Source organism: Procambarus clarkii, chromosome 5, assembly GCF_040958095.1.
Source record: "Procambarus clarkii isolate CNS0578487 chromosome 5, FALCON_Pclarkii_2.0, whole genome shotgun sequence".
Taxonomy (NCBI): Eukaryota; Metazoa; Arthropoda; class Malacostraca; order Decapoda; family Cambaridae; genus Procambarus; species Procambarus clarkii.
In genome coordinates this window covers 11,565,359-11,588,922 of record NC_091154.1, presented here as the reverse complement: position 1 = coordinate 11,588,922, position 23,564 = coordinate 11,565,359, and the positions used below count along the sequence as shown (strand labels likewise).

The 23,564-nt window shown below is 48.9% G+C and overlaps 1 protein-coding gene across 1 annotated transcript in view; it reads right to left on the bottom strand.

The window, feature by feature from the left end:
• The window catches only part of PpD3 (protein phosphatase D3), a 196,834-nt gene extending 173,601 nt beyond the window's left edge, over nt 1–23,233 (bottom strand). Inside the window, exons 1-2 of the mRNA XM_045751458.2 lie at nt 22,859–23,233; nt 15,781–16,022 (exon numbers count right to left, since the gene is read on the bottom strand). Of these exons, the coding sequence (XP_045607414.1) occupies nt 15,781–16,022; nt 22,859–22,922 (306 nt within the window). The 5' untranslated portion in view covers nt 22,923–23,233. The remainder of the gene's footprint in view (nt 1–15,780; nt 16,023–22,858) is intronic.
• Nucleotides 23,234–23,564: the final 331 nt, after the last annotated feature.

Sequence of the window (23,564 nt, the reverse complement as noted above, 5' to 3'; positions counted from 1 at the left end):
AGTAACCATCTAAAGTGGCATCGACAGGGACAGGAAGCCGGTAGTTTGTCAGAGATCTCCTAATACATGGCTACAGTTACATTACAAAATTAATAGCAAAGACAGATGTGTTTGAATCTGGAGAACAGTTTTGGGTGAGCTTAAATGAATCGGGTAAACAATCGCAAAACACAGCATGGCTCATATACAGACTCTTGTGGGGAGAAACATGTCCGTGACATAAATACATCTTCAGAACTAGAAACACAGCAAATCATAGCAATTCTTGCCTTGCTTGGCATCTGGTTATGCATATAGAAACTTCAGCCCAGCAGCCTGGCATTCTACAATTCAAATTCAGGGCATTAGCCAGCTAAATAACTATTTGATATTGTTGCCTAGAAGTGCAAGTACTCAATCCACACTCTGAGGGCACTGCTGGTCTTTGCATTCACCAGCAATCCACATAAATTGAATTGCCACGACACCCTGCGCTCGAATTTTGAGTTCATTTTGAGCCAGACCGAGTATTCTCCAGTCTACCTTTCTCTAATATAAACGAACACACATTTGAAAAGATCCCCATTGAAACTATACACATTATACAAGATGAATGCAAGCATGCATACAGCTTAGCCACACTTTAAAGAACAAATGCACATATGCATATATGCATCTCAACACGCATAGTAAACATAATAAATATTTACTGTTTTATAGTCCCTTAGTACCAACTTGAACTTGCCAACGCACACACACACGATCATAAATGCATATAGTCCACCGCCATGCAACACATTGTCAAAGGAGAAGCTGGATAGTAAACGAGAGGGGCTTATAACAATAATGAGGGAGATGATAGTGAGAGCTGATAAAGATAGATCACGACTGTTGGTAGTCGACGACTTTAACTTGAAATCCATAGACTGGGAGGCATATGAAGCTAGAACAGAGGATTTTTGGACTTGTAGATTCGTAAACCTCATCCAGGAAATATTCATGTTACAACATGTTAAAACAAGCTGGATTTGATATTTACCAGGAAAAAGTTAAGAGATATTTGACATTCAGTACCTACCTCCCTTGGGGACAAGTGACCATGTCTTTTTGGAAATAAAGAATGCAATGTGCTATAATCTGAAAGAAAATGAGGTTGAAGCATTTGAAAAGCCTGATTTCAGGAGAAGTCATTATGGGGAACTCAGACATTTCTTTAAGGAATTAGACTGGAAAAACTTGCAGTTAGGACAGGAAGTAAATGAAATGTATGTCAAGTTTTGGGAAATATATGATAAAGGCACAACAAAATTTATACCAAAGCAGAGATGCAGAACTAGGAAACAGGATTGGTTCAACAGAAATTGCGAGAGGGCCAGAGACCAAAAGAGACAAAATGGAATCAATACATGAAGAGGCCAAACCCCCAAACATACCAGCGTTACAAAGATGCGAGAAACAACTACACGGCAGTGAGGAGAGAAACAGAAACAAATTTTGAAAAAGGGATTGCGGATAAATGTAAAACAGAACCGGGTCTATTCTATAGATTCATAAACAACACATTGCAGGTAAAGGATAATATTCAGAGATTGAAAATGGGAGATAGATTCACAGAAAATGAAAAGGAAATGTGTGAAGCATTAAACGAAAATTCCAAAGTGTGTTTGTACAAAATGAAATCTTCAGGAAACCAGACACAATAAGAATTCCAGAGAACAACGTAGAGCACATAGAGGTGTCTAAAGATGAAGTGGAAAAACTGCTCAAGGAGTTAAGTAAGAACAAAGCAGTTGGTCTAGATGGAGTTTCACCATGGGTTCTGAGAGAATGTACAGAATGTGCACCTGAGCTCAGCATTCCACTTCAACTGATTTTTCAAGTATCCCTGTGTACAGGAGTTGTAGCTGATGTGTGGAAAAAGGCTAACATAGTTCCAATCTACAAAATTGGCAGCAGGGAAGACCCCCTCAATTATAGACCTGTATCATCAACAAGTGTAAGTCAAAATACTGGAAAAAATAATTAAAACTAAATGGATAGAACACTGGGGAAAAATGATATAATATCAGACAGACAGTATGGTTTTTGATCGGGAAATCCTGTGTAACAAATTTACTTAGTTTCTATGATTGACCCACAGAGATTTTACAGGAAAGAGATAGTTGGGTTGACTGCATTTATCTGCACCTAAAAACATTTATCTTTTTGAAAGAGTTCCACATAAGAGGTTGTTTTGGAAACTGGAAAATATTGGAGGGGTGACAGGTAAGCTTCTAGCATGGATGAAAAATTTCCTAACTGATAGAAAAATGAGGGCCGTAATCGGAGCACTGTATCGGATTGGAGGAATGTCACAAGTGGAGTACCACAGGGTTCAGTTCTTGCACCAATAATGTTCATTGTCTACATAAGCTATCTACCAGATGGAATACAGAATTATATGAACATGTTTGCTGATGATGCTAAGATACTAGGATGGATAAGAAACTTAGATGATTGTCATGCCCTTCAAGAAGACCTGGACAAAATAAGTATATGGAGCACCACTTGGCAAATGGAATTTAATGTGAATAAATGTCATGTTATGGAATGTGGAATAGGAGAACATAAGACCCCACACAACCTACAAATTATGTGAGAAATCTTTAAAGAATTCTGACAAAGAAAGGGATCTAGGGGTTGTTCTAGATAGAAAACTGTCACCTGAGGACCATATTAAAAACATTGTGCGAGGAGCCTATGCTACACTTTCTAACTTCAGAATTGCTTTTAAATACATGGATGGAGAAATACTAAAGAAATTGTTCACGACTTTTGCATGACCAAAGCTGGAATATGCAGCGGTTGTATGGTGCCCATATCTTAAGAAGCACATCAACAAGCTGGAAAAGGTGCAAAGACATGCCACTAAGTGGGTCCCAGAACTGAAGGACAAGAGCTACAAGGAGAGGTTAGAGGCATTAAATATGCAAAAACTAGAAGATAGAAGAAAAAAACCAGCGTTGAATGTAATGAAACGCCATTTTCTGAGTGAGCCCCGGAGGCTCCCAGGAGCTTATCGGGCTAATGTATGTTATGTTAGACCGGGACATTAGCTATGGAGTTCAGACCTACCGAGGGACCAGCGCCAGAACCTGGCCCCTTCAGAGAGGTTTCAGGGAGCAATGGCCCTGGAAAACCCCATATGGTTTGGGGTTTTCCTTATCTGATATCGACCGGGGTTAGGCACCCAGAAAGGTAGGCGTAACAAGACAAACCCCACATGGTAAGAAACTACAACAAAAACCGAACAGAGAGGTAGAAAACTCCCTACAATCCCAAGGAAAACAATCAAACAATCAATTTACTGCCGCGCTGGTCATCTGCGCAGCCCTCCCCTCCCCAGGAGGGGGAGGGGGGGCCCCTGACCTCACCACGCCGGCTGCCGTCAGTTCGGAAACTAGGCTTCAACCAACGCGAAAAATCCCGCCGACCAGATGGGAGAGAGGGTAGCCAAGGAGCCTCCGGGAATCGCCCAGAAAATGGCGTTTCATTACATTCAACGCTGGTTTTCTGTGGGGAGCCCCTACAGCTCCCTGGAGCTACATACCCAAAGAGAAGGAAAAAGGGGACTTACCTGGGAGGCGGCGGCCACAAACTCCTCAACGCGAAGTCGAGACAACTGGCTGCAACCTGCGACCCAAAGCAACACAAGAATGCCGAGGAGCAGGGACGTTCACCAAATAACGGGCGGCCAGGACCCTGTTCGATTTCCAAAATCCACGCGCCCAAATATGTGCCCAAGACATATTACCAAACACGGCAGCCAAAGCCGCAAACTTCCTAACGTCATGGGCGCGAGGATAGACCGCAGGCTGGCTAGACTTAATAACCCTGCAGGACAACCTGGGAGACCCGAGCCCTGGAACAGGGAACGAGGGAAACCGGATCAACCCAAAGCGCATCCCCAGCCACCCCGGCTGAAGCGCACAGGTAACGGCGAAGTGCTGCAACTGTACACAACACATGATGTACCCCCGGCCGAACCAACCAAGCATCAATGACCCACGGACCCCTCCGGAAAGCAGCCGTCTCGTTCTTCGCCAGAAAAAATGGAGAAGGCTGCAAACGGACAAACCTACCCCCAGGACCAAAAGAGCAGAAACCCCAGCGCCGGAGGAGAGCATGAAGCTCCCCTACCCGGGCCCCAGAGGCTAATGCCAACAAAAGTAAAGCCTTGGAAAAACAATCAGGAACCGAAGAGGCCACCACAAACCGAGGAGAGGAAAGATAGGAGAGCACCCTGTCCAAGGACCAGGACGGCTCAGGAGGCGCATGAGCAGGCCGGAGGTGAAACATAGCACGGGAAAGCTTACGAAACGGGGCGGATGTGACGTCCACCCCGAAAACTAGCTTGAGCAGCTCCGCCAGCGCCGCACGATACGAGGCGACAGTATTAGGCATCAAATGACGGTCCTGAAAAAGCCAAGAAAGAAAGGACAAAACAACCAGATCTGAAAGAAAAGACAACCTACGAAGAGTCAGAAAATGGCGAAAAGAATGCCAGGAAACTTCATACTGTCGCCTAGACGAAGCTCTCAGGTGGGACACCATCAAAGAAGCCACCTGATCACCATAGAAATGGTGATACACCCGCGTCAAAAAGACCAGACGCGAAGAGCAGAGGAGAAGGTCGAACCAGCCCCGTACCGGATCGGGCCGACCTGCTGAAAGAGGCGGAGCCGCGGGAAACATCCCGGATTCGGGCACCGAGCCAAAAGCACCGGAAACCAAGGCTGGGCCAGCCACCAAGGGGCCACGAGGACTACTCTCCTTGGGAATGTCTCTAACCGAACCAGAACCCGAAGCAACAGCTGGACCGGAGGAAAGAGGTACAGGTAACCCCACCTCGACCAGTCCTGCCGAAAGGCATCCACCGCGAACGCTTCGCAGTCGGGGAAGGGCGTCACATATATTGGGAGACGCCGGGACCACGCCGATGCGAAGAGGTCCACATCTGGGAGACCGTACGTCTGGCAGATCCAACGAAACGAGTCGTCGTCGACCGTCCACTCCGTGGACAGGGGAAGGAAGCGAGACAGACCGTCCGCCAGAACGTTGGACACTCCCCGGACGTGAACCGCACGGAGAGCCAAACCCCGAGAATCCAGCAGACGAACCACTCGAAGGGACCAACCCCAAAAAGCCAAGGACCGAAGAGAACCCCGCAGTTCAGGCAATGAACCACTGGAGAACAGTCCGAATGGAGGTGAATGGTTGATCCCTGAGCGACCCGAATCCTCCGAAGCACAAACCAGACAGCCGCGAACTCCCGAACCATGCTGTGATCCCGATGGAAGGACGGACCCCACCGTCCCTGGCCTGCCTGGTGAGCACTGGTCACAAAGTCCCAGCCGAGAGACGACGCGTCAGTGAACACATCGAGCGAGGGCTCGGGAAGGCGACAAGGCACCGAACCCCGAAAAGCCCGAAGAGGAAGTCGGTGACGCAGCAACCGACATCAGACCCCCGGAGGATGAACCCAACAACCGCGAGAGAGGCGGAAAGGACGTCCCCGAAGGAACCAAAACAGACGCCGAAGCCAAACCCGACCCGCCGGGTAGACTAGCATGGAGAAGTTCAGACTCCCGCACAACCGCTCGAGCAACCGCCGAGTGACCCGGGACCCCCTCAGAAACAGCAGACGGCGGTCCCGCAGCCGCCGCAACGCCTCTGGAGGGAGAGACAAGGAAGCGGTCCGAGAATCCCAAACAAGACCCAGCCAGGTCAGAACCTGGGACGGAACCAGATGAGACTTCCTCCAGTTCACCAGGAACCCAAACCTGGCGAGCTGGGAAAGAACCATATCCCTGGCGAGCAGACAAGCTGACCGACTGGGAGCCCACACCAGCCAGTCGTCGAGGTAGGCCAAAACCCGAATCCCTAGAAGACACAGACGGGTCACCACAACCCGGGTCAGACGCGTGAAAACGTGAGGTGCCAGATTCAAGCCAAAAGGTAGGCATCGAAAACGGTAAGTGTGAAAACGCCCCACCACGAAACCTAACCAGTCCCTGAACCCCGGATGAATAGGAACGTGCCAATACGCGTCCTTGAGGTCCAGGGACACCATCCAGGCACCCGGCTCCAACAGAAGCCGGACCTAAGACAGAGTAGTCATCCGAAAGGAGGGGCAAGGAATCCAGGGGTTCAGACGGGACAAGTCCAGAATGAACCTCAGATCCGCACAGTCCTGTTTCGGCACTGGAAACGGGCGGGAAACCCACCTGAGGGACGTAGTCGTTTCGACCACGCCCAAGCGCACCCACTCCAAGATGACTTGACAAAGTGCAGGAGAAAAAACCTGCCCTGTTAGCCCCGAACCCCCCAAAGGAGGACGAGTCGCCCAACGCCATCGCAGGCCGGATGACACGACCGAAAAGGCCCACAAATCGTGGGACCAAGCGTGGGCAAACAGAGCAAGCCTCCCCCACATCGCCCCGTCAACGGGGCAAACCGCGAAAGGGCCGACGCCCCTTACGAGAACCCAACCGTCGAACAGGGCGATCACTGCGCCGACCAGACGACGCTGGCCCTGAAGGGAACAACGGCTCAGAAACTGGCACCAATGGCCCACCTCGACCAGCGGAACCCGAAACCCTGGCACGACCCCTCCGAAACTGCCGAGAACGACCGCTACGGAGAATCAACAAGTCCGCCATAGGACGACAACTAGACGAAGCCGCATGCAGAAACTGGGACACTGCAGACTCTGCAAACAGCAACAGACAAAAAGGAGACAAAAACCTAAGAGCCAGAGCCCAAGCGGATTCCAAAGAGAGGGCGAGCACAGCCTGATGGCACGCGAGGCGAGAAGCAAAAAACAGAGACACCGCTTCCTTCAGGATGGGCGCAAAGAGCTTCAACAGTGCAGCCGACGCCCTAGCTGCCGAAGACAGCGCCCTGGACGAAGGCCCTTCACTCAACGCTCCCACATCCTCCTCAAGCCAAGCAGGAGAGCTCGAGAAGGGAAAAGAAACGCAAGACCGAAGCCAAATGCCTACGGGAGCGCAACTCCTCCACAACCAATGAAGCCGAAAGCTGAGGAACCTGCACGTGAAGCTAGAAAAAGCCAACATCCCGAGAAAGCACAGGGAGCGAATAAGCACGCATTAAGGTGCTCAAACTCGCCCCCCAAGTAAACCTGCATAAAAGTAGCAGTTTCCCGCCAATCAAGCGTGCGGGTCCGACAGAACCCATGCCACGCCCCCAACGAAAAGAAAGGGCAGTCTGCTAGCCAGGAAGACTCCGGAACCTCCAAACGCACCCAAAAACGGGAAGGAGAACCGAACTCAAACGAGGACGGATAAATTGGGGAGGCATAACCCGGGTCTCGCAAGAGGTATGCAGCAAGAGCTTCCCGAGCCACCTTCGCGGAGATACGGGAAGTAGCAAACCCCTGGAAAGACGGAGCCGAGGTACCCAAAGGCGCCCAGAACCGAACCCGGGGAGGAGCCGAACCCAAATCATTCTCATACAGGGAAGGGGGGTAAGAAAACCCCTCCCCCTGCAACAATAAACCCCGTGGGGAAGGCAAAAGCATCCAAGCGGGGTCACAGGGGGCCCAAGGCCCCCAGGCCGACTCCTCCCCAGCCCCAGGATCCCCTACGTCGGGACCCGGGGCAGAGCCGTCCTCCAAACCCTCTACCCCTGAAGAAAAGGTAGAGTCCAAGGGAAAGGCAGACAAGGGGGCCTGCTGGTGGGACCCAGAAGCCTCGGCAGGAGGAACTGGCTCAAATGCCTCCGTCCCCGACCGGGTTGCCCCTGAAGCAGCCCGAGTCTCACTACCAACTAAATCCTGTGCCAAGGCCGAAAACCGCATACGTTTCGGAGCCGGACACAGGGGAGGTGGTGCAGGAAGAACCACAGGGGAAGGACCAGAGGGCGCAGCAGGAGCCAAAGCCATAGCGCCCAACGCCCCCAGGTCAGGGTCCCTAAAGCCAAAACGGGGCAGCCTCGGGGCATCCAGGCGGGAAACCAACCTAGCACATTGCAATAACCTAAATCTAACATGCAACGCTGATGCTGCCTGTACCCTAATAGGAACATCCTCAGAGTAAAACTGGAGCACAGCAGAGAACAGGACTCGCAAAACTCCGGGTCGAAGGTGTCGTTGACCAAACAGGCAGCATGACGGAGGCAAAACAGGTGACTGTCACCCTGAGACAAGGGCACACTGCAACCTTCAAACCCGCACAAGGCAGGCTGGAACTCGGAAGATGCATCCATGGGTCCCCGAGCCCCGACAGGGGTTTCCAGGGCCCGTAGGTTAGCAACTACGGGAAGCCCGGGCAAGGTGTTGCTAACCGGTAAAGAAACCCAAACAAAACAAGGGTAAATGATAATACTGAAAACCTCTGGGACGTGTACAAGCACGGGGGCCTAGCAGAAGGCCACCAAAACAATACCAGGGGAACTATGGGCCCACGAGGCAGAACCTCCACCAGGCAAACAAAACAAAACAAAAGAAAAACCCCGCAAAAGTACACTGTCCCCAGAGCAACAGGAACCGGTCGCCGCTTAGGTGGCAGGCCGCGCAACACCTTGACGCCCTAACCAGCACAATACCATACAGCCTCTTCCAGGCCTATCTCAAGTTGGTAAACACCCACGGTCAACACCCACGGCCAGCTCCCGCGGCCAGCACCCGCGGTCAACTCCCCCACCGGTCAACACCCCACCTTGTAAGACCATCACCACTGAACAGAAGTGTTCAAAAAATGGCTTTGATAAAAACGTGCATAGAATGCAACATGAAGGTAGATTACCAACAGAGCTTTCAATGCCAACTCTGTTCAGCAGCCATACACAAAAAATGTGCCAACATGACTAACAATTCAAGGAGAAATGGTCCCAGTGACCACTCTGTGTACTGGCTCTGCAAAAAGGATGATGTAACTTTTTTGAAATTGATGGAAATCCTGGATAAAACTCCCGCCGAAAACAGAGAATTACTAATTAATGCCTGCATAGCAATTTCTAATGTCTTCAAACAAACTGTACATGACACCAAGGTACAACCAGCTGTAGCACAGAGCTCTGTGGCAGCGGCGCGGAGTCGGGGATGCCTGAGCAGGGCACGGAGTCGGGGATGCCTGAGCAGGGCGCGGAGTCGGGGATGCCTGAGCAGGGCACGGAGTCGGGGATGCCTAAGCAGGGCGCGGAGTCGGGGATGCCTGAGCAGGGCACGGAGTCGGGGATGCCTGAGCAGGGCACGGAGTCGGGGATGCCTGAGCAGGGCACGGAGTCGGGGATGCCTGAGCAGGGCGCGGAGTCGGGGATGCCTGAGCAGGGCACGGAGTCGGGGATGCCTAAGCAGGGCGCGGAGTCGGGGATGCCTGAGCAGGGCACGGAGTCGGGGATGCCTGAGCAGGGCACGGAGTCGGGGATGCCTGAGCAGGGCACGGAGTCGGGGACCCCTGAGCAGTGCGCGGTGTCACAGGCACCGGAGCAGGGCACAGTGTCACAGGCACCGGAGCAGAGCGCGGTGTCACAGGCACCGGTGCAGGGCACAGTGTCGGGGGCGCCGCAGCAGAGTGCGGTCCCTGGCAGAGGGAAACAAACAAAACAAGGCCCCAAAATCTGTTGGTATTACAGATGGGCTACCTGTAAGCATGGGGAATCGGGAAGAATAAATGGAACATGTACACACGATCACCCTAGTAAGTGCAGAAACCTCCTCAATACAGGTAAATGTACCAAAAGCTGTGAATTCTTTCACCCAGAAATTTGCAAGAACTCTTTGGACAGGAAAGAGTGCTTCAATGCTGAATGCCCAGCTTTTCATATAAGAGGTACCAGGCGAATAAAACCGACAGACTACCACTATGAAAACAGCCACTACTCCATCAACCGGGATAATTTTTTAGCAAGAGGAGGAGGAGAAGAATGGCTAAAAATGACCAGACTCTACCACCAACTCGGTCAAATGCTAGAGAGGACGCAAACACAATGGCCTCCTTACCAGAGCCTCAGATATTAACACCAATTAAAGCATCCAGCACTTCCACTAACACAATAACATCATTTATATTTGCCAACATCCAGGGTATAAAAACACGCAAATCCAACAAAGTTCATTTTATAGATGGTCTCCTTCATGAGGCAAATGCAGTGTTTGCAGCCCTAACGGAAACTCACACAAAGGACTACCTTGATGGTGAAATATGGATCCCAGAATACAATCTCTTCAGATGTGATAGGAAACACCGGCTTCAGGGTGGGGTCAGCCTCTACATCAAAGACACACTCATCTGTACTGAGCTGCTAAACACCTCAAATGATATGGTGGAAGTGCTGATAATCAAAATAGAGATTCTAAATATAGTTATTGTCCTTGTATATAAGTCACCGGAGGCAAACCCTCAGCAGTTTAAAGACCAACTAATGAAAATAGAGCACTGCTTGGAAAACCTCACAAATCCAGCTCCGAACATCATCCTGCTTGGGGACTTCAACCTACGGCACCTGAAATGGAAGCACCTGGCTAATACAGTAATATCAGAAAGAATACCAGGAAGTAGCCTAAATGAGCAGGCACATGCAAATGACCTGCTACGGATGTGCGATAGGTTTGCCTTAAACCAGCAAATAGTAGAACCAACTAGGAAGGAGAACACGCTGGACCTCATTTTCACTAATAATGATGAGTTGATCGGGAACATAATGATTACAAATACCTGTTACTCAGATCACAACTTAATTGAAGTTCTGACAACCATGGGGAATGGACCTTCAAAACCAGTCCAGATTCCCGGTGGAGGAGATTTCAGCAAATTCAACTTCAATAATAAACGGATAAACTGGGAGCAAATAAACCAGGACTTCACAGAAATAAACTGGGAAGAACAGCTTGGAAATGCAAACCTGAACCAGTGCCTGGAAAAAATAAGCTCAGTAGCACTAGAAATATGTTCAAACCGCATACCCCTAAGAAAAAAGAGAAAGAGATGCAGATTGGAACGGGAACGTCGTTCGAAGTTGTTCCGCGAAGAAAACGAATCGCGGAACAACTTGAGAGTCGCACCCTATCTCAAGAACGGCGAAGAAGGTTAGGTAGAGAAATAGAAACAATTGAACTCAAGCTACAAGAATCATACAAAACCCAGGAGAGGCAAAGAGAGCAAAAGGCCATCAGTGAAATAGAGAGAAATCCGAAATATATTTTCTCCTATGCAAAATCAAGATCAAAAACCACATCTAGTATCGGGCCCCTGCGAAAGGGAGATGGAACTTTCACAGATGACAACAAAGAAATGAGCGAGTTACTGAGGAAGCAGTACGACTCTGTTTTCAGTGAGCCATTAAATGCACTAAAGATTGATAACCCAAATGAATTTTTCATGGATATGATACCAACATCAAATCACATATCAGACGTCGCCCTATCCCCACTAGATTTTGAAGAAGCCATAAACAGTATGCCTATGCACTCTGCACCAGGCCCGGATTCTTGGAACTCCTAATACAGTAATATCAGAAAGAATACCAGGAAGTAGCCTAAATGAGCAGGCACATGCAAATGACCTGCTACGGATGTGCGATAGGTTTGCCTTAAACCAGCAAATAGTAGAACCAACTAGGAAGGAGAACACGCTGGACCTCATTTTCACTAATAATGATGAGTTGATCGGGAACATAATGATTACAAATACCTGTTACTCAGATCACAACTTAATTGAAGTTCTGACAACCATGGGGAATGGACCTTCAAAACCAGTCCAGATTCCCGGTGGAGGAGATTTCAGCAAATTCAACTTCAATAATAAACGGATAAACTGGGAGCAAATAAACCAGGACTTCACAGAAATAAACTGGGAAGAACAGCTAGGAAATGCAAACCTGAACCAGTGCCTGGAAAAAATAAGCTCAGTAGCACTAGAAATATGTTCAAACCGCATACCCCTAAGAAAAAAGAGAAAGAGATGCAGATTGGAACGGGAACGTCGTTCGAAGTTGTTCCGCGAAGAAAACGAATCGCGGAACAACTTGAGAGTCGCACCCTATCTCAAGAACGGCGAAGAAGGTTAGGTAGAGAAATAGAAACAATTGAACTCAAGCTACAAGAATCATACAAAACCCAGGAGAGGCAAAGAGAGCAAAAGGCCATCAGTGAAATAGAGAGAAATCCGAAATATATTTTCTCCTATGCAAAATCAAGATCAAAAACCACATCTAGTATCGGGCCCCTGCGAAAGGGAGATGGAACTTTCACAGATGACAACAAAGAAATGAGCGAGTTACTGAGGAAGCAGTACGACTCTGTTTTCAGTGAGCCATTAAATGCACTAAAGATTGATAACCCAAATGAATTTTTCATGGATATGATACCAACATCAAATCACATATCAGACGTCGCCCTATCCCCACTAGATTTTGAAGAAGCCATAAACAGTATGCCTATGCACTCTGCACCAGGCCCGGATTCTTGGAACTCCATATTCATCAAGAACTGTAAAAAACCACTATCACAGGCCCTTCACATTCTGTGGAGACAAAGCCTAGATACTGGCGTTATCCCTGACATACTAAAAACAGCAGAGATAGCACCACTCCATAAAGGAGGAAATAAGGCAGAGGCAAAAAATTACAGACCGATAGCACTAACATCGCACATCATAAAAATTTTTGAGAGAGTGCTAAGAAGTAAGATCACAAAATACATGGAATCACAGCATCTCCATAACCCCGGACAACATGGTTTCAGAACAGGGCGCTCTTGCCTGTCGCAGTTGCTGGACCACTATGATATGGCATTAGATGCTATGGAAGACAAACAAAACGCTGATGTAATTTACACAGATTTCGCAAAAGCTTTTGATAAATGTGACCATGGTGTTATTGCACATAAAATGCGTTCAAAAGGAATTACCGGGAAAATAGGCAGATGGATCTACAATTTCCTGACTGACAGAACCCAATGTGTAATAGTCAACAAAATAAAATCCAGCCCATCAACCGTGAAGAGCTCAGTCCCCCAGGGTACTGTGCTTGCTCCAGTACTTTTTCTCATCCTCATATCGGACATAGACCAGAACACAACCTATAGCACTGTATCATCCTTTGCAGATGACACTAGGATTTTCATGAGAGTTGGCAACATAGAGGACACGGCAAACCTCCAATCAGATGTTGATCAGGTCTTTCTATGGGCTACAGAAAATAATATGGTATTCAACGAGGATAAGTTTCAGCTCATGCGCTACGGAAAAATTGAAAATATAAAAACAGAAACCACGTACAAAACGCAGGCAAATCATAACATAGAACGAAAAGGCAATGTAAAGGACCTGGGTGTACTCATGTCGGAAGACCTTACCTTTAAAGAACACAATAAAGTAGCCGTTACAACTGCAAGAAAAATGACAGGTTGGATAACAAGAACTTTTCACACTAGAGATGCTATACCGATGATGATACTTTTCAAAACGCTTGTGCTATCTAGAGTGGAGTACTGCTGCACAATGACAGCCCCTTTCAAAGCTGGAGAAATTGCTGACCTAGAGAGCGTGCAGAGATCCTTTACTGCTAGAATCCACTCAGTAAAACATCTAAATTACTGGGACCGACTAAAGAGCCTAAATCTGCACTCCCTTGAGCGCAGGCGGGAGAGATACATAATAATTTACACGTGGAAAATAATTGAGGGGCTGGTCCCAAACCTGCACACAGAAATAACACCACATGAGACCAGAAGACGTGGCAGGATGTGCAGAATACCCCCGATGAAAAGCAGAGGTGCAACAGGTACTCTGAGAGAGAACTCTATCAACATCAGAGGCCCGAGACTGTTCAACACGCTTCCACTACACATAAGGGGCATAACTGGCAAACCCCTCACAGTGTTCAAGAGAGAACTGGATAAGCACCTCCAAAGGATACCTGATCAACCAGGCTGTGACTCATACGTCAGGCTGCGAGCAGCCGCGTCTAACAGCCTGGTTGATCAGTCCAGCAACCAGGAGGCCTGGTCGACGACCGGGCCGCGGGGACACTAAGCCCCGGAAGCACCTCAAGGTAGCCTCAAGGTAGGTATACCACTCCCTACCCAAAGCCAAACAAGGGCCCCAAGCCCCAGCTGGCCCGAAGGGCGAGGCAAATGCTGAGCAGCAGGAACCTCTACGGGAGCGGTTCCCGAACGCCCCAGAGAAGATAACCCTGACACGCAAGGGCAGTACTCACAGGGCGCCTAGGGAAGGAAGCCCCTAGGCGCATGCAGCCCCGGCACTGATGAAGTACTCCTGGCCACCGCACACCACACAAAAAGAGCAGAGAACGCCACACGAGGCAAACACTGCCAAGGAATTTGAGGCCAGAGAAGCGCCTATCCCGGTTGACACTAGCTTGCGAACTGACGGCAGCCGGCGTGGTGAGGTCCGGTCCCCCCCTCCCTCTCCCGGGGAGGGGAGGGCTGAGCGGACACCGGCGAGGCAGTAAATTGATTGTTTGATTGTTTTCCTTGGGATTGTAGGGAGTTTTCTACCTCTCTGTTCGGTTTTTGTTGTAGTTTCTTACCATGTGGGGTTTGTTTTGTTATGCCTACCTTTCTGGGTGCCTAACCCCGGTCGATGGCAAATAAGGAAAACCCCCAACCATATGGGGTTTTCCAGGGCCATTGCTCCCTGAAGCCTCTCTGAAGGGGCCAGGTTCTGGCGCTGGTCCCTGGTAGGTCTGAACTCCATAGCTAATGTCCCGGTCTAACATAACATACATTAGCCCGATAAGCTCCAGGGAGCTGTAGGAGCTCCCCACAGAAAAAGAGGCGATATAATCACTACATACAAAATAGTAACAGGAATTGATAAAATTGATAGGGAAGAATTCCTGACACCTGGAACTTCAAGAACAAGAGGTCATAGATTTAAATTGATAGGGAAGAATTCCTGCGACCCGGAACTTCAAGAACAAGAGGTCATAGATTTAAACTAACGAAACAAAGCTACCTGAGAAATATAAGAAAATTCACTTTTGTAAATAGTGGTAGGCGGTTGGAACAAGTTAGGTGAGAAGGTGGTTGTCAAAATCGTTAGTAATTTCAAAGCGTTATATGACAGAGTGCTGGGAAGACGGGACACCACGAGCATAGCTGTCATCCTGTAACTACACTTAGGTAATTACACACACACATACACATATACAGTATGTATGTATGTATGCATGTGTATATATATATATATATATATATATATATATATATATATATATATATATATATATATATACTACACTACACTACACTACTACTACACACTACTACTACACTACACTACTACACACACACACACACACACACACACACACACACACACACACAAAGAGCTACGAGGAGAGGTTGGAAGCATTAAACATGCCAAAACTAGAAGACAGAAGAAAAAGAGGTGATATGATCACTACATACAAAATAGTAACAGGAATTGATAAAATCGACAGGGAAGATTTCCTGAGACCTGGCACTTCAAGAACAAGAGGTCATAGATTTAAACTAGCTAAACACAGATGCCGAAGAAATATAAGAAAATTCACCTTCGCAAATAGAGTGGTAGACGGTTGGAACAAGTTAAGTGAGAAGGTGGTGGAGGCCAAGACCGTCAGTAGTTTCAAAGCGTTATATGACAAAGAGTGCTGGGAAGACGGGACACCACGAGCGTAGCTCTCATCCTGTAACTACACTTAGGTAATTACACTTAGGTAATTACACACACACACACACACACACACACACACACCTACCTCTACATGCACAGGTAAACATTAAAAACTAACCGTTTCATAGTCCTTTAGTGCCAGCTTGAACTTGCCTAATGACATGTAAGCTGAGGCTCTTCTGTAGTAACCTTTGATGTATGTCTTGTCTAATTCCAAGGCCTTCGAAGCATCTTGAAGGGCGTACCCAAAACATTCTGTTTTGAGGTAAGCAAAACTTCGATTCCCGTAATATATGGCAACAGTGTCGTTTAATTCTATCGCAGAGGTGTACAGCTCAATTGCCTTGTCATATTGCTGTTCTGTACAGGCAAGAAAACAAAATCAGCTCCCACATGAGAAATACACAAGGAATTTTATCATACAGTAGATAAAAATATTCAAATACTAGCTGTACCCGGCCACTCGTTGCTGAGCAACCTTCCCCATCTCCCAGTCCTCACCACCATTCCCCCCCTTCCCCGTTCCCTAGTCCTCCAAACCATTCCCTACTCCCCTCGTCTCCTGGTCCTCCCCACCACTGCCCCCTCCCCCGTTCCTTTGTCCTCCCCCACCATCCCCCTTGTCCTCCCCACCATTCCCCACTCCACCGTCCCCTCGTCCTCCCAACCATCTCCCACTCCCCCGTCCCCTTGTCCTCCCCACCATTACCCCTTCCCCTGTCCCCTTGTCCTCCCCACCATCACCCACTCCTCTGTCCCCTTGTCCTCCCCACCATTACCCCTTCCCCTGTACCCTTGTCCTCCCCACCATCCCCCACTCACGTCCCCTCATCCTCCCCACCATTCCCCACTCCCTCCTCCAATGCATTCTCAAATGATCTGATGTTTCCATCAGAAAATTTGGAACATCAAATGATCTGAGGTTCCCATCACTGAAATATAAGAAAACGTTAAAAAACGAAATGAAAAAAATAAAGAATAAAAAATAATCTATGCGCATGAAATGAACTATATGGTAAACAACACAGCTCAATTCCAACACAATGTCACTCAAAATAATTAAATCAAAATGATAATAAATCGAAATCTATGAAAATTCAATTTATCAATGAAACCAGAAACATTGAAATAGAATCGTAACCTATTTAGAATAGCATGTGTTGCTTTTTCATGCAACACGTAGCACTGTTTTTTATATAAAAAAAAATGTTTTTACCTGTCACAGGTGTGGCATCTATATTTATACTCACGAAACGAACGGTATGGTAAACAACACAACTCGGTTCCAACGCAATGTCACTCAAAATAATTCAGTCAAAATGAAAATAAATCGAAATCTAAGAAAATTCAATTTATCAATGTAATCAGAAACACTGAAATGGATTCGTAGTATAGTTAGCATAGTGTATGTTGCTATTACCTGCAACAGATGGCGCTGTTTTTTTAAAAAAAAGCATGTTTTTACCTGTCACAGGTGTGGCATCCATATAGTAGTTATATAAAAACACGATTTCTCAAATGGAACGTTGTGTCAAAATTTCAAAGCAATCAGTGCAGAACTTTCGGAGATTACAGCGTGTGTTCCTCTTACGTCCAACAGATGGCGCTGTTTTTCAAAAGATGCATGTTTTCTCCTGTCACAGGTGAGTCATGTATATAATAGGTATATAAAACACGCGCCTATTCGAATGCAACGTTGTGTCAAAATTTCAAAGCAATCGGTAAAGAAGTTTCGAAGATTTCCCCTCACATGAAAAACACATGAAAAACCCAGTTTTTCAAAAAACTCATTTTTCCTGTCACAGACATGACATCTATATAGTATGCATATAAAAACCCGCTCGGATGCGAATGGAACGTTGTGTGAAAATTTCAAAGAAATCGGTGAAGAACTTTCGGAGATTAGCGATTTTGAACAAACGAACATTTTTATTTATATGGATAGTATAATTACAATACAGTAGTACATATATATAGTATAAAAGATAAATATAACTGATGCTACCATTGGCATCCAAGCAACACAACCTAAACTAGAAGATATTCACTATACTGTACTATGTATGTCAATCAAAATAATGTTAGTGAAATAAAAAATAAAGAGCTTTAGTTGTGAAATTTTTGCTGAATAACTTCAATGATAAATTATTGTATACAGACTTAGTAGGCTACCACATTGTTTGGTGTACAGGCTGCTCGTGGTACACAACCACATTGTTTGGTGTACAGGCTGCTCGTGGTACACAACCACATTGTTTGGTGTACAGGCTGCTCTTGGTACACAACCACATTGTTTGGTGTACAGGCTGCTCGTGGTACACAACCACATTGTTTGGTGTACAGGCTGCTCTTGGTACACAACCACATTGTTTGGTGTACAGGCTGCTCGTGGTACACAACCACATTGTTTGGTGTACAGGCTGCTCTTGGTACACAACCACATTGTTTGGTAAGGTAAAGTAATTAGGAGAAAACACTGAGTCCATTACAACTATACAGCACATGGAAAGGGATACGAGGATAAGAACTTAGGATTGGACGACGGGAAGGAATAGTGCCCAACCTGTTGGTTGGTTGGCTGGGAATTGAGCACCGACCTGCAATGAGCAAAATCATTGCTCTGCTATCCAATCCAAGTAGTTGGGCATCATTGTTTGGTGTGCAGGCTGCTTTTAGTCTGCAGGCTCCCACAAAAGTAGAGGTGCAACAGGTACTCTAAGAGAGAACTCTATCAACAACAGAGGCCCGAGACTGTTCAACACGCTTCCACTACACAAGGGGCATAACTGGCCAACCCCTCACAGCTTTCACGAGAAAAATTGATAAACACCTCCAAAGGATACCTGATCAACCTGGCTGTGACTCATACATTAGGCTGCGAGCAGCTGCATCCAACAGCCTGGTTGACCAGTCCAGCAATGAGGAGGCCTGGTCGAGGACTGGGCCGCGAGGACACTAAGCCCCGAAACCATCTCAAAGTAACCAGTGTAAACCCAAACCTCAATATAAGCAAGTACCACCACATGATGCTCACATTCCATCTCTCTACTTCAGTGTGGGCACAGTGCCTCGGGCACCTATCCCCAACACACGAGGCACGACCACACCACGTGAACGTCGCCACCGGGCTCGTGTGGTGTTATTCATAATTGCTCAGCAATGTTCATGTGGTTATCGTGAAATATAATTATTTGCAAGTAAACCAGATTTTTACGAGCCAGAGTAATCTGGCAAGACTGATATACACTACCATGCCACAGGGCCACACCAGAGGACCATACTAGAGCCACACCAGAGAGTCACACTAGAGCCACACCAGAGGACCATACTAGAGCCACACCAGAGAGTCACACTAGAGCCACACCAGAGGACCATACTAGAGCCACACCAGAGGACCATACTAGAGCCACACCAGAGGACCATACTAGAGCCACACCAGAGGACCATACTAGAGCCACACCAGAGGGTCACACTAGAGCCACACCAGAGGACCATACTAGAGCCAAACCAGAGGACCATACTAGAGCCACACCAGAGGGTCATGCTAGAGCCACACCAGAGGGTCACACTAGAGCCACACCAGAGGGTCACACTAGAGCAACACCAGAGGGTCACACTAGAGCCACACCAGAGGGTCACACTAGAGCCACACCAGAGGGTCACACTAGAGCCACACCAGAGGGTCACACTAGAGCCACACCAGAGGGTCACACTAGAGCCACACCAGAGGGTCACACTAGAGCCACACCAGAGGGTCACACTAGAGCCACACCAGAGGGTCACACTAGAGCCACACCAGAGGGTCACACTAGAGCCACACCAGAGGGTCACACTAGAGCCACACCAGAGGGTCACACTAGAGCCACACCAGAGGGTCACACTAGAGCCACACCAGAGGGTCACACTAGAGCCACACCAGAGGGTCACACTAGAGCCACACCAGAGTCATACTAGAGCCACACCAGAGGACCATACTAGAGCCACACCAGAGGGTCACACTAGAGCCACACCAGAGGACCATACTAGAGCCAAACCAGAGGTCCATACTAGAGCCACACCAGAGAGTCACACTAGAGCCACACCAGAGGGTCACACTAGAGCCACACCAGAGAACCATACTAGAGCCACACCAGAGGGTCACACTAGAGGACCATACTAGAGCCACACCAGAGTCACACTAGAGCCACACCAGAGGACCATACTAGAGCCACACCAGAGGGTCACATTAGAGCCAAACCAGAGGACCATACTAGAGCCACACCAGAGGACCATACTAGAGCCACACCAGAGGGTCACACTAGAGCCACACCAGAGGGTCACACTAGAGCCACACCAGAGGGTCACACTAGAGGGTCACACTAGAGCCACACCAGAGGGTCACACTAGAGCCACACCAGAGGGTCACACTAGAGCCACACCAGAGGGTCACACTAGAGCCACACCAGAGGGTCACACTAGAGCCACACCAGAGGGTCACACTAGAGCCACACCAGAGGACCATACTAGAGCCACACCAGAGGGTCACACTAGAGCCACACCAGAGGGTCACACTAGAGCCACACCAGAGGGTCACACTAGAGCCACACCAGAGGGTCACACTAGAGCCACACCAGAGCCACACCAGAGGGTCACACTAGAGCCACACCAGAGGGTCACACTAGAGCCACACCAGAGAGTCATACTAGAGCCACACCAGAGGGTCACACTAGAGCCACACCAGAGGGTCACACTAGAGCCACACCAGTCATACTAGAGCCACACCAGAGGGTCACACTAGAGCCACACCAGAGGGTCACACTAGAGCCACACCAGAGGGTCACACTAGAGCCACACCAGAGGGTCACACTAGAGCCACACCAGAGGGTCACACTAGAGCCACACCAGAGGGTCACACTAGAGCCACACCAGAGGGTCACACTAGAGCCACACCAGAGGGTCACACTAGAGCCACACCAGAGGGTCACACTAGAGCCACACCAGAGGGTCACACTAGAGCCACACCAGAGGGTCACACTAGAGCCACACCAGAGGGTCACACTAGAGCCACACCAGAGGGTCACACTAGAGCCACACCAGAGGGTCACACTAGAGCCACACCAGAGGGTCACACTAGAGCCACACCAGAGGGTCACACTAGAGCCACACCAGAGGACCATACTAGAGCCACACCAGAGGACCATACTAGAGCCACACCAGAGGACCATACTAGAGCCACACCAGAGGACCATACTAGAGCCACACCAGAGGGTCACACTAGAGCCACACCAGAGGACCATACTAGAGCCAAACCAGAGGACCATACTAGAGCCACACCAGAGGGTCATGCTAGAGCCACACCAGAGGGTCACACTAGAGCCACACCAGAGGGTCACACTAGAGCCACACCAGAGGGTCACACTAGAGCCACACCAGAGGGTCACACTAGAGCCACACCAGAGGGTCACACTAGAGCCACACCAGAGGGTCACACTAGAGCCACACCAGAGGGTCACACTAGAGCCACACCAGAGGGTCACACTAGAGCCACACCAGAGGGTCACACTAGAGCCACACCAGAGGGTCACACTAGAGCCACACCAGAGGGTCACACTAGAGCCACACCAGAGGGTCACACTAGAGCCACACCAGAGGGTCACACTAGAGCCACACCAGAGGGTCACACTAGAGCCACACCAGAGGGTCACACTAGAGCCACACCAGAGGGTCACACTAGAGCCACACCAGAGGGTCACACTAGAGCCAGGGGTCTCCAAACTTGTCAATGTAAGGGGCCACATTATATATTTCCCATATTTATGCGGGCCGGAGGAATAAAAAATGAAATTGCTATTTTGTATAACTAAGATAAAGGCATTGTCAAAGTACAGAGAAAAGAATATTGTACAGTGTTTGTGCTCCCTGAAACGGAAGCAGCGAAGCCCCACTCGCCCTCCGTCCCCACAATATACAGTTATACACAACTGATTGGTTGTAATGCACAACACATACCTACCAGTATTAGTATCTGTGCGTCACACTATCGAGAGAGAGGAAAACTGACTCGGGTTGAGCGCCACCAGTCAGCAGCCATAGCTTTGAATAATTCTGCGATGCCATTCGTACGATAATTATTTTTTCAAGGGCACCACACAGGGATTTGTTTGGAGGGCCGGATGAAATTATGTGGCGGGCCGGATGTGGCCCGCGGGCCATAGTTTGGAGACCCCTGCACTAGAGCCACACCAGAGGACCATACTAGAGCCACTACCAGTCACACTAGAGCCACACCAGAACAACGGACCACACCATTGGAACACCAAAGGACCACACTATAGCCCATCACCAATGCACCACTGAAGAGGGTCACACAGCAGAGGGCCACACAGCAGTGGGCCACACCGAAGAGGGCCACACCGCAGAGGGCCCCACCGCAGAGGCCCACACCGAAGAGGGCCACACAGCAGAGGGCCACACCACAGAGGCCTACACCGAAGAGGGCCACACCAAAGAGGCCCACACCGAAGAGGGCCACACCGCTGAGGGCCACACAGCAGAGGGCCCCACCACAGAGGGCCACACTGAGGAGGGCCACACAGCAGAGGGCCACACCGAGGAGGGCCCCACTGCAGAGGGCCACACCGAGGAAGGCCCCACCGCAGAGGGCCACACAGCAGAGGGCCACACCACAGAGGACCACACCGCAGAGGGCCACACCACAGAGGACCACACCGAAGAGGGCCACACAGCAGAGGGCCACACAGCAGAGGGCCACACAGCAGAGGGCCACACCACAGAGGACCACTCCGCAGAGGGCCACATAGCAGAGGGCCACACCACAGAGGACCACACCGCAGAGGGCCACACAGCAGAGGGCCACACCACAGAGGACCACTCCGCAGAGGGCCACACAGCAGAGGGCCACACCACAGAGGACCACACCGCAGAGGGCCACACCGCAGAGGGCCACACCGCAGAGGGCCACACCGCAGAGGACCACACCACAGAGGACCACACCGCAGAGGGCCACACCGCAGAGGGCCACACAGCAGAGGGCCACACCACAGAGGACCACACCACAGAGGACCACACCACAGAGGGCCACACCGCAGAGGGCCACACAGCAGAGGGGCCCCACATAACCCTGGCCGGCGTGCCTGAGCCCTCAGCAGTGACCATACCGGGGGGCCCCCAAGCCTGGCGTCCACCACTATACTCACGCTTGAAGTGGTGGTTGGCCTGGTTCTTGAACTCCTCGGCGCGATCCTCACACGTCTCGGACATTGTTGCTCTTCCCTGTACAGTGGAGAGGCCGGGGAGAGTGTGTGTGAGAGTGAGAGTGAGAGTCGAGCCTGGCCTCTCCCTCCCAATGTTTACAGTCCGGGGCTCCCTCCGGCGACACACACCGCTCAGATATCTCCCTCTCAACCACCTCCAGCCACCCTAATTAATCCCTTTGGTGTAATCGTAACTTGTTGGTGATTATTGCTTTCATTTGCGGGTAAGATTATTGTCGTCTTGGGGAAGATTTTTTTAAATATTTGGGTCAAGTGTTGAGGCTCGGGCTCCAGGCGGGAGGGTGACGGGCCTACTCTAACTTGCACCAGCTCTCAATAATATTATCACTAATCTCTAACTCATTCTCAACTTGCTAATTACGACGCGTATAATTTGCTTATGCTAACTGTAGTGCGTAGCGTATTTTGTATGCAGATAAAAATCATGTATTGACGGGAAGATAGATCGAGCAGCTCAAGCTATTTCTTCCTTAATAATAATATAACAACAACAACAACAACAACAATAATAATAATAATAATAATAATAATAATAATAATAATAATAATAATAATAATAATAATAATAATAATAATAATAATAATAATAATAATAATAATAATAATAATAATAATAATAATAATAATA